Source organism: Rattus rattus, chromosome 2 (assembly GCF_011064425.1).
Source record: "Rattus rattus isolate New Zealand chromosome 2, Rrattus_CSIRO_v1, whole genome shotgun sequence".
NCBI classification, from domain to species: Eukaryota; Metazoa; Chordata; class Mammalia; order Rodentia; family Muridae; genus Rattus; species Rattus rattus.
Genome location: NC_046155.1, coordinates 105048702 through 105061340, shown reverse-complemented (window position 1 = coordinate 105061340; position 12639 = coordinate 105048702). Strand labels below are relative to the sequence as shown.

The 12639-nt window shown below is 37.2% G+C and overlaps 1 protein-coding gene across 1 annotated transcript; it reads left to right on the top strand.

The window, feature by feature from the left end:
- LOC116894164 (olfactory receptor 2D3-like) lies at positions 1 to 933 on the top strand. Its single transcript, XM_032895881.1, has one exon. It carries the CDS (start codon positions 1 to 3, stop codon positions 931 to 933), a length of 933 nt encoding a protein of 310 aa, XP_032751772.1.
- Positions 934 to 12639: the final 11706 nt, after the last annotated feature.

Sequence of the window (12639 nt, the reverse complement as noted above, 5' to 3'; positions counted from 1 at the left end):
ATGGGCAAATTAAACCACACTTATCTGACTGAGTTCATCTTGCTGGGCCTTTCTTCAGATCATCAGACTCAGATCCTGCTGTTTGTGGTATTTCTCATCATCTACCTGATCACTGTGTTTGGGAACCTGCTCATCATTCTCCTCATTCATGTTGACTCCCGACTTCATACACCAATGTACTTCTTTCTAAAAATCCTGTCATTGAATGATCTCTGCTTTTCTACAACCATTGTTCCCAAGATGCTAGTCCACTTTCTAGGTGTCAGAAAGACCATTTCATTTGCTGGGTGCTCAATGCAGATGTTTTTTTTCCTCATAATGGGGTGTACAGAAAGCTCTCTGCTGGCAGTCATGTCCTATGACCGGTATGTAGCTGTCTGTAAGCCCCTGCACTACTCAACCATCATGACACAGAGGGTTTGTGTTTTGCTAGTTGTAGGATCCTGGGCTAGTGGAATATTTGTGTCTGTAATAGATACATCATTTACTTTATGCTTGCCATACCAGGGACCAAACCTAATCAATCATTACTTTTGTGAGCCTCCTGCACTCTTAAAGCTGGCTTCAGAAGAAACCTACACAGCTGAAATGGTCATATTTGCAATGGGTATAATAATTCTCCTAGGTCCTGTCTCTCTTATTCTTTTCTCCTATTGGAATATTATCTCCACTGTGGTTCAAATACATTCAAGTGAGGGGAGACTCAAGGTCTTCTCTACCTGCAGTTCCCATTTCATTGTTGTTATCTTCTTCTATGGCTCAACAATATTTACCTATATGCAGCCAAACTCAAAGAAAATGAATGAAAGGGATAAGGTAATCTCAGTGTTCTACTCAGTAGTAACATCAATGATGAACCCATTCATTTATAGCCTAAGGAACAAGGATGTGAAAGAGGCATTAAAGAAAGTAGTTAAAATAGAGATAGGATAGAAGAATATAGGAGATAATCAGGTATAGGCTATTCTGAAGTCCATCAATGTCTTAAATAACTTTCATTGTGAACTATCTCTAATCTGAGAGTAAAGTTCATTCATATGTACCAAAGAGTGTTTCTGCAATATTATCCAAGATTATTATTTGTTGTTCTGGCTCCCTTAATTTTGACAATTCTCCCATTAATAAAAAACAAAATAAAGTAAAATAAAATATATTTAAAACAGGGAGAAAATTCTATAAACTCAAGCTTTCATGAACCAATGTAATTCCACCAAGGGGCATTTCCTTTAGCTGTAAACCCCAAAGCTACTTGCTAAAATCATATGACCACACCATTATACATAGCCTTCTTCAGTGATTATAGTTTTAATTCATAGATATCCAAACTACTTTTGTAACTGGTGCAATAGTACAAACCCATAATCTAAGTACTCAGGAGACCAATGCAAAATGGTATTAACAAGTTAGGTAAGCCTAGGCTACATTAGAATTCTAGACCAGCCCAAAACAAAGATTAAGATCTTGTCACAAAACCAAGTAGACAAAGTATCCTGATAGTCAAGTCAACTCTTAGTAGTGAGTCTGCTGCTATAGAAATGAGGCTTGACATTTCTCATCCACAATACACCTTTAATATTTCCCATACTCCTTACATTGAGACTGGTTATTGGTTCTAGATAACTAAAACTGAGCAGAAGCTTTTTCCACCAGAACTGTGGTGAGAAACCCTTTCACCCTAAATATCACAGCAGCCCCTCCTTAGACAACCTCTTCTTTCCTATGCACGAGGGGTTGTATTTTTATTTGTTATGACCTCTATGGACAGTAGGATACAACGTGTGACACATTTTTTCTGTGAGCACAATTGGCCTCTGAAGTACTATGTATAACTCAGGGCAGAAACAGTGTGGTTGAGATAGAGATTCTAGGTTCTTACTAGAGTCCCAAATGTAACATTTCCTTCCCATCAAAGAAAATACAATGATGTTTCATTCAATATGCTTCATTAACAGTTCAATTCTAGGCCAAAATGAAATAAAATGTATACTTGGTTTGTGCACTACCTGTCCCTATTCTTGGTCTCAAAGCCATGACAATGTAAGCTAGAGTCATCCTAGTGTTGCCAATTTCCTTCTCTAGTCTTCCTTTTCCCATGGAAGGAGCGTGGTGGCACAGACACATCCAATCTTCTATGCTTACATATATCTTCTTGTTATGTACTACCTTTTTACCATGAAACCCTTTGTAAGGATTATCGTCATAAAAGAACATTGCTGCTCATTTTAGGATACCCTCCACCTTTTTTACAAAGTGGGCAGAACTCAAAAATATTTTGTTTTATTAGAAGCTGCTTATAATTGAATCAGCCTCTCATTTTGTGATAATCTCTTACTATATATAAAAACAAAGTAATAACGGGCAAAGAATAAGATGGGAGAAGGGAAAATAAAGGGGAATAATGAATTTCAAATTCACCATATTGACTTCTAGCTTTTCCAGATTCAATAGTCACAAATGTTTTTCATGTCCAAAGAAGTTTATCCTATGTTTTGATATCCTGGCTGAACTGCATGCATGTGTGTAGAGTGATTCTGCATGGACAATAAATGTGTGTGATGATTGTTTGTTATGTACATGTGACAGACACTGGAGAAATCTCTAACTGATGTATTCTTCAAGAAAGTTAAAGTTAAGTGACCCAAACCAGCATGAATAAGGCTGTTGAGTAGAATGGTGTGCGATGAGAAATAGAGAAGATAAGAAGCAAAGAAGACAAAAGCAATAGCAGGGAGTCCAGGAGGCTTTACATAAGCTGATAACTTATGCCAAGCAAGATCTTTAAGAACTACAACATCATCCTTTCTGAAAAAATATGAGGAGACAATGTGGTACAAAGTTTGTGGGAGTAACCACTTAACACATGATTTGACTGAAGGTCCATTCCATGAGATAGAACTCATACCCTAGACTGCATGGCAGACCAAGAACCAGAGACTAGATAGTCCAAGGACCTAGGGTAAATAAAACACTACTGGTCTTTAAAGATAAGTAGTGATAAAATTATTAATGATATTCTGCTATACTCACAAATCAATAACTTGCTCAGTCATGATCAGAGAGGATTCCTCCTGCAGCAGATGGGGACAAATGCAGACTTATAGCCAAACTTTATTCAGAGAAAGAGACCATGGAACACACAGTCTTACATGGGAGTATCCATTAAATTCCTCCTTTCATCAGGGTCTCTGAGAGAGCTTTAGGTCAGTCTGGCTCCTTACAATTAAGATTTTGAAAAAAAATATAAAATATTAAAATGCAACTTCTCAATATATCTAGAGCACAAGAATTAAATTTTGTATACTGATACTTCTAAAGTGTTATAATGACTTTAGGATGAGAGAGTTTATAAATATTATAACTGAAATTATCAAATGCAATATATGGGAAAATGTTCAAAATGAACCATCTGCCTATGCAGGGCTCACTATATATGGGACATTTAATTATATGCCCTCCTGATAATGCTCAGGGACCATGTAGAAGAGGAAGCAGGAAGAGGATAAGAGCCAAGTGTGGTGGATGTCTGCATGGAAACAGTAGGACCCCTGTTGAACAATCAGAGAAAGAACTGGAAGAGCTTGAAGGAGCTCGAGACCCCATATGTACAGCAATGCCAACCAACCAGAGTTTCCAGGGACTAAGCCACTACCCAAAGACTATACATGGACTGACCCTGGACTCTGACCTCGTAGGTTGCAATGAATATCCTAGTAAGAGCACCAGTGGAAGGGGAAGCCCTGGGTCCTGCTAAGACTGAACCCCTAGTGAACTAGACTGTTGGGGAGAGGGCAGCAAGGGGCGAGGGTGGGAGGGGAACACCCATAAGGAAGGGGTGGGGGAGGGGGATGTTTGCCCGGAAACAGGGAAAGGGAATAACATTCGAAATGTAAATAAGAAATACTCAAGTTAATAAAGAAAAAAAGGAAAAAAAAAAAAATAACAATTGCACATAAGAATCTATAGTGGGTGGGACTGTGTGCATATGACCAAGTCAGTGAAAAAATCCTGTCATAGGTGGGGTACAGTCTTGAATTCCCACCCCCAGCTTAGAAACTATTGACAATTGATGGGCCCTGGGAGCAGGAGAATGAATGGAATGTGGTCTTTCAATGTTGCCCACCCCCTGGTAAGTATCACTAAGCCAACATAGAAAAGGAAACGCTAAACAGACTAATTGTTGCTTTTTCTTTAAATTTTAATAAGAGCGACAGAGAAACACATACATTTACAGACACACACACACACACACACAGAGCAGAGAGAGAGAGAGAGAGAGAGAGAGAGAGAGAGAGAGAGAGAGAGAGAGAGAGAGAGAGAGAGAGAGATCCACGAAGGTAGAAGGAAAAAAACATGGCAGACAGTATGGAAGGAATGAGAGAAGGAGTATACAGAACATGTTATATGAATGAATGCAGTCCTTAAAATAAAGGACCTTGGTTTCTCATTGTAGTTCAAGGGCACAATAAGATTTTCTGAAAGCAATTGATGCTTATATAGCATCTTTCTTTTCAACATTTACTAAGCAAGGATATTACTGACATTTTAGAATTTCAAAGCATATTTGGAGGAGGTATGGATAACTTTTGACTGAACATCTAAATGGTTAACCTCCCTTCATTCAGAATCAAGGAAAAGTACTATGCAACCACACTACATAACACTCTTTACCAAAGCAGGCATTTGAAAACATCCTTGTAGGTTTAATATTTTATTAGCTCTTTATTGATTTACAACTCTGATTTGTGTCTCTGATAGCTTTGTAATGATAGCAACAACTAGGCACTTCCAGCCTTTGGGTTTCTGTTGTGTTTTCTATCAAAGGGGACACAAGGAATATAGAGAGAAATGTTAATGGAGACTATTAGGATAGGTTAAATGTCAAGTTATGCATATAGTCTGGAGACACCCTGGTTCAATTCCAGATTCTGTGATCACTGTTCTTACATAAGGTTCTAGCATGTAGGGAGTGACAGAAAGTGACAGTTGGTGTTTTACAATGATTATCACTGCTTTGAAAAGCCAAAACTATAAAGCAGCTTTGAGATAAGAATGAGTCTATAAAAATTCTCAATATGGACAATGAGGAAGAGAGCTATGCAACCTGAACTTTTATAAATGTCCTTGCAGACAAGCAAACTTTCATTGAATTAAATGTGTAACATTACTACCCCCAAATTCTGGGGAACAATAGTACATCAATCCTGACCTTCCCAACCTTGAAATTTGATACATGCTACAACTAGAAATTTTAAAAATATGGTAATGATTTTCCCACAGTGGCCAGATTATCTGAAATATATATTATGCAACACAGGTTTGCTTTGCAAGCTCCGTTCCAGTGTAGTCACACCCAGGCACACAGAGACAAAAGAGGAAGCCATGTGCTCAACTTTCAAAGACTGAGAATGATGTGTCCTATATTTTCTTTTTTTTATGACTTACAGTTGGCTGTGTTTTCAGCCCAGCTTGATACTGGAGGAAAAGATGGAATGCTGTAACTGCAGTACAACACATCCTCAAGTTCATCTTATATGTCTGCTTTTCTGTTAAAAAACCAAAGCTCCAATACAGTGCTGACCAACATAGTCTCGGTGCTGGCGCCTTTTACAAACTGTTAACTACTTCTCTGTAACTAGAAGTATTTAAATTTTTTTTATAGCAGTGACATCACAAAGCTGGAATGAAGACATGGCTGTGAATCACACTGTTTATAAAAACTGACTGTGAATAGGAAATTAGAGCAGTCAACAGGCTAAGAGTATCAGAGACCAAGAACAAGGTTTAAATGACATTGCCACAGTTAGATCACAGACTGGGAATTACTGTATAGCAAGAATCAAGTGAACACACAGCGCATAGGTAGCCAGTGTCACAGAAAAACCTGTTTAGAGAATGCTTATGTTACCAGAGCAAACCATTTTCAGACCTTAAAGGTAAACAGCCTTCCTCACATTCTGCAACTGTCTTTTTACACTGTGGTCTTTACACTTGCAAAGAGACCTTTTATCTTAAGTCTGTCAATTCTTGCTATTATTTCCAGAAATAGCAGACTTTCCTTAATGAAAATAATACAACAGAGTCTGTTATATTATAAGCTAGTCTACACATGCACACATGGATATGCATGTGTTTTTATTTTTTCTATGATATAATTTCATTTAATTAGAAAAATTAGAATGCTTTTCTTTTAGTTTTTAAAAATATTGATTTATTTTTTAAGTTTTATGTGTATGGGTGTTTGTCTACCCGTATGTCTGTGTGTCATGAGTGTGCCTGATGCCATCAGAGACCAAAAGAGGGCATCGGATCTCCTGAAATAAGATATCCAGACAGTTGTTTGCCACAGTGTGGGTTCTGGGAATCCAGCCTGGGTCTTCTAGAAGAGCAGCAAGTGTTCTTAGCTGCTGAACCATCTCTCCAGATTCCATAAGTGAACGTTTTGAGTACGAACACAGACAAGGGTTTTGGACCTTCTGGTAGTTATTAGCTTATGAAATATAATCCAGTTGATGAACAATAAGTTAGCTCTTTGTATCTACAGATTCTGCATCCAAGGATGCAAGTAATCATGAATAAAAAGTATATGTATTTTTTGAAAAAAAAACTTTTTCTGCCACTCGGGAGGCTAAAGTAGGAGAATTGCAAATTCTTGGTTAAAGAATGAGACCTTATAATAAGCCCACAAATATATAGGTCTATATTGAGCATAAGAAGATACTTAGACATCGTAGTCAATCTATAGATAATTGAAAATATATGATAAGAGTATATATAGACTATATGTAAATATCATTTAATTGACATGAAAGTTTTCACTGCCCAATGATTTTGGTAGCTGCTCCAGAAACATATACCTGTAGCTTTAAGTGACAGCTGTTCCTCTACCAGCCATACTTCAAACTATCCTCAGAACTGAAACCTTTAACTCGAACACTGAGACAAAGGCTTGGAAACCTCGAGTCCATAGGGTAGACTGAGACCCATCATTAAAATTCTGAAATTCAGAGGAGTTTAAGGTAATTCTGTCTCAGATCACTGCTTTTACCATTTTGCTGCTGAGATTGAATGAAATCCTTACACATGTGAGGCAAACACTCTTAACACTAAACTGTATTCCCAGCCACAGATCATTATTTTCTCAATGCCTGTGGGATCTATTATTGTCAAAAGGTTTACAAAGTTAACAGTACTGATTACTTCAGGGAGCACTCTCACGAGAACAACCCTTAGGACCTCAGGTTTGAAGACTTCCTGGAGGAAACTCCTCCAGACCAAGGCTGGTAGTTTCTTAGTAGATTTTAAACTGTGTCTCTTCATAAAACAGCACTCACTAGATTAGGTTAGGATAAGACCTGCATTCCATTGTAATATTTTGGAAACAGAAATGAAGATCGCTTGGTAGGTTGAGTACATCAAGGCTGCAGAAACCACACCTCTCTTTGTCACTCTTTCTCTGCTGCTGGGCTAACTGTACTGTGGTGACACAAGCCAGGGCTCCAGGTGAGACTGGAGAAAATGCTGAGGAGTAATTACTCCTTTCAAGAATTCTGATCTTGCTTTGGTTCATGGCAGAAGAATTTGTTTTACTCTCTTCCCCTCTTTCCCATCTGGTTTCTAAAGGGAATGAGTGCTCTTCGGACACTGTTCTCCACAGTTGTTCTGGAGCTGGTAGGCTGATGGCTGAAGCTATTGCATATCCACTGCTTTTTCATAGCTCTAAAAGCTACTCCCAGAATTTCTTCTGTCTCTTTATGTATCAGACCATACCTTTTAGAGGTTCCTTTCTTTTTTTTTTCTTTTTTTTCTTGGGTGTTTCAAATATTTCAAATGTTATCCCCTTTCCCAGTTCCCTCCTCTCCAATCGTCTCCTGCTTCTATGAAGATTCTCACACTCACACTCACCTCAACACCCTGCTGTTCCCCTACATTTGGGAAACAAACCTTCACAGGACCAGTGGCTTCTCTTCCTATTGATGCCAGACAATGCCATTCTCTGCCAAATATGCAGCTGGAGCCATGGGTCTCCCTAGATGTACTCTTTGGTTTGTAGTTTAGTACATGGGAGCTCTGGGGGTCTGATTGGTTGATATTGTTGTTCTTCCTATGGGGTTGCAACCCCTTCAGCTCCTTCAGTCCTTTATCTAACTCCTACATTGGGCTCCCCATGCTCAGTGTGATGGTTAGCTGCAAGCATTCTCATCTGTCTTAGTAAGGCTCTGGCAGAGTCTCTTAGGAGACATTCATATCAAGCTCCTGTCAGCAAGCACTTGTTGGCATCAGCAAAAGTGACTGGGTTTGGTGGCTGCATATGGGATGAATCTTGAGGGGTTCCTTTCTTATTCTCCTTACCCACTTGGGTTTGGGCATTCAAAGTTGGCAGGACTGGGTACAACCTGAGCCTACTGCTCTGGAGACACAAGTAATAACTGGGATCACCACAGAAGCTGTGTGAGTCTGCATATGTGTTACTGTTCCTGTCCTCAAGTCAACTGAACCACACCTCCAGTTGACAATGAGTTCATATGTTCTCTTTAACATGGTGACTGATCCTGGGTTTTTTCAGTCAAGACCTTTCCACTTCCAAGCCAGAGTTCCAGGGCACAGTCACCCCCAGCCTCCTTTATCACTTACAATGAGTACGTGAAAAGGCTGTGTATTATCGGGTGTCTGTGTCCTTGTTATTTCAACTGACTCTGATTACATTCCTTTGTTACATTAGGTGGTATTGGAAAATGGGTGATAGAAATAAATGACAGTTTGATAATCATGAAGAAGCAGCCCACCTATAAATCCCTGCCAGTGTAGGTGGGAATTCTAACTTTATACCCACAGTGCACTGGACATAATCTAGCCTAAGGGCTAGGGAGTTTCAGCCCAAGAAACCCTGGCAGGAAGAAATGTGTGTTTAGAGAAGTGATTTTCATCTGAAAGGTCACAAACTTAATTTGACTGACCTACTGTGGGAAGCACCTCTCTGCTCCACCTCTCGAAACTACATAAATAATATTCTTAGAGGAGGGAGGAATCGCACCATCCCAGTGAGGAGAATAAAGTTCTGACTAATATCAGTTCAGGGCATGCCTATTTGCTTTCCCCATAATCTACCATCTTTCTAGTTAATAAAATTTGAAGATTAGTGCAATATAACTTTTATCTATAAGGCAAAATCAAATATCAACTTGTTTTCACATGTTTTGTTTCATTTATTATTTAGTCATATGTAATTTTTGTTGGTGAGGATTGCATTTTTTGCATAATTTTCCAGTGAACCATATGCTTTCATTACTGATTTCAGGAAATTTCTATAACTTGAGAATAATAAAACAGCTGTTTTCTTTTAAATTTATCTCTTAAGATACAATATCTCCATATTTATTTTTCACAATAGCATCTGCTATATAAAAATAAAAAATTTAACTATCAGAGTTTTTAACATTTTTAAATTTTCTTTTTATTCTTCAGGTTTGATATATATTTAAAAAAGCTTTTACTAGCAAAGGTCACATAAATATATGGATTAAATAGGTAAACCAAACACAGGTAAATACGTAATTTTACAGAATATATGTTTTAAAAACTAAAGTGTATACCTGTGTATATATCATACTAAGTTTGCGTTTGTACTAAAGTATGTTTCAATTCTTTATATCTTGGCCAAATATTTTGAGTCTGCTTACAGTATAATTACATCAGATAAGAACATCCTATCTATGATTATGATATTTTATATCTTTTTATATATGTCTTTTCTATACACCCCTCTTAGATTTTAATTTTTATATTTTTTGAATATCAGATGAAATGAATGCTCTTATACACATATAAAATGACCAAATGAAGGTAATTAACATATGCATCACCTCAAATTCTTACCATTTTAATGAAGAAAATTCAAAGTCCTAGTTTCTAGATGTTTTGAAATATATGACTAGTTACTATTGTAGTTACCTAACTATACTATAAAGACTCAGAGCTTGCTCAGACTATGTAAACATATTTTTGTACATGTTACCCAGTTCTTCTACATGTTATCCAATTCTGTATGTCGTTCTTTTTCAGACTCTGGTAAGCACTATTGTACTCTCTATATGATAAACTATAGATGTACACATGAGCAGTGGCTGTGGGCTCTCACTATATATTGTGTTGCTAGAGGTCTGAAGTAGCAGGACCAAGAACCATGGACTGAAATCTGTTCCCGAATAAAACTTCCTCTTTTCTGCCTGATTATCTCAGGTAGTTTTTTTTTTTTCCCACAGCAATGGAAAACTGAAACAATATAGTTTTCTTGCCTGGCAGGTTTTTGTTTTTGTTTTTGTTGTTGTTTGCTGGTTTCTTTTGCTCCCCTTTCTTCTCCCTCTCTGAACACAGTATCCTTTTACTCACTGTTTATTTTGATAATGATGTTTGGTGTCTGGGTTAAATGTTCTCAGAGTTAATGGAGGCTTATTCTAGGAATTAAAAGAAGTGCACACAGATTAGCCCTTTGTTGAAAATCAAGATGATAGGACAGATATGAAAGAAATATGTGTCAAGAATGTCAACAAGCCACAGGAGTTCTCAAGGGTACTTGGGTTTCTTTTATAGGTTCTAAAGGAAGGTGGACCATTGTGGTGGATCTCCATTATGATTGTTAGATTTGGATTATGTAAGCCTTTCTCCCTTCCTACAGTACACCTAATATTATTCACATACATACCAAATTATGCATAGGCAAAATATTGAAATTAGAGGTTTTCTATAAAAGTTCACTTGCAGAATGTAGTTTGCCTTATTGTTCACGTACCCCAAATCAGCTCAGCATGGATTAGCCCGCCTTCCAGGTACCTGTAATGAATGGTGCACAACTGTTTAGAGTCTATATTTGATAGTCATAAAAAAGAGGAGAAACATCGTTTTGTTCAGAGTAGTGCACATGAAGCTTGATGCAGAGGAGGGTCTGAGGTTGCTAACAGGTTTCACAAAACATTGCTTGGAATGGTGTGCATGTGTGTGTACATGTACACGTGACTGAGTATGAGATTGTATGTGTGTGTGTGTGTGTGTGTGTGTGTGTGTGTGTGTGTGTGAATAGTATATGAAGGCAACAGTCTCAGGCCATAGAATGCATTATTAAATGAGGAATATGTGCATAGCCCAAACTAAGTAGAGTCTCAGGTGGTTAAGCTATTCCCACTGCTTGCTGCTGTTGTCTCATGAGAATTATTTTTCTTTTGGTGATGTTTGTCCCTTAGTTCTCTTACAACTGGATTTGAACCAATTGGGATCCATGTAGTTTGATGGATCTAGAAGTTCATATCTCCTTCAAGACATGGAAAATTTTCAGATATTATCTCATTAACTGTAAGTTCTATGCCTTCCTGTTCTTTTTCATGTATTACATCCACAGACAAATGTTTGTTTAATAGTGCTTTAACGTTTTTTTTTCAACTCAATCACATTTTACTTTTCTGTTAACAAGTTGATACCAAACATCTGTCTTCAAATATGGAAATTTCTCTGCATGACTTGGCTGTCTTAACTCTCCACTGTATTTTCTTCATTCAAAAGAACAGGATACAGAACAATTGGCATTACAGAAGCCAGATTAATAATCCTCTAATTTCTTGTTTTATCTTTACACTGTGAATAATAGTAGTCTTTATGTGTGCCTGAAGAGAATTCTGAAGAGCATTTTGAAACAGTGAACCTTCACACTGGGTTTTCATATTCACTAATGGATATGTATTATGCACAATGAAAAATGAAAGATCCTCAACAAAGCTACACCTAGAACACTTAGCTTTATGTCCTCTTTCAAATTTCATAGTATTTCTAGTGGTTTAAAAGCTTTATGATGTGTAGGCTTTGGTTATGGTTAATATCAGTGTATGATGCTTTTCATTTTCAAGTTTATAATAACATAGTTCATAAAATGTTTATGAGAAACAGAAACTGGTAATGGCTGGCAGTTAGAGGCACCCATAGCATTAAGTTTGTGTGTTTTGCTTTTGTTTTTGTTTTGTCAAAAGGTTTTGTATAATAGGAGAAGAAAAAATATACAGCACACATTGGATTTGTTAAAAATATATTATTGAGTAAAACCTTGTATGAGGCAGCTATTTTTAATATTCTCCAGTATTCTTTTCAAAGTAAGAATAATAATAGAAGGGTTGGGCAGAGGATGGGATCGAGGACATCTCTAAGGTTTTCATTTCTTTTCCCAAGTGTTCCATTAGTAATTTCTTGTAGCTATAAGAAAAGTGAGTTTTTATAAATGTCATCATTTTATAGTGTAGAACTATAACCTGGTTTACAGACATACATGTTTCTTTACCTAGAATTCTAGGTAAAAGGCCAGGAGGACTTTGAGCTTTTTTATTGCTTTTGAAGGGACATGAGTCATTAGGAAGTCTGGCCAATAGTTGCACACATTGAGATATATTCTTCCTTACTGGTGCTATTACAAGATCTAAGAAGAGGTTACAAACTGACTTCTAACTGTCAAACTACTAAGCAAAGTAAAACTCAGACTTAAATACATAGTCTAATGTTGGGAAGTATGAATAAAATATCTACATCATTCAGATTTTCTGAAACAATTGTTGTTTGTGTGTGTTTCTTTCCTTGACATTCTTCTACAGAGATAAACAACCATTC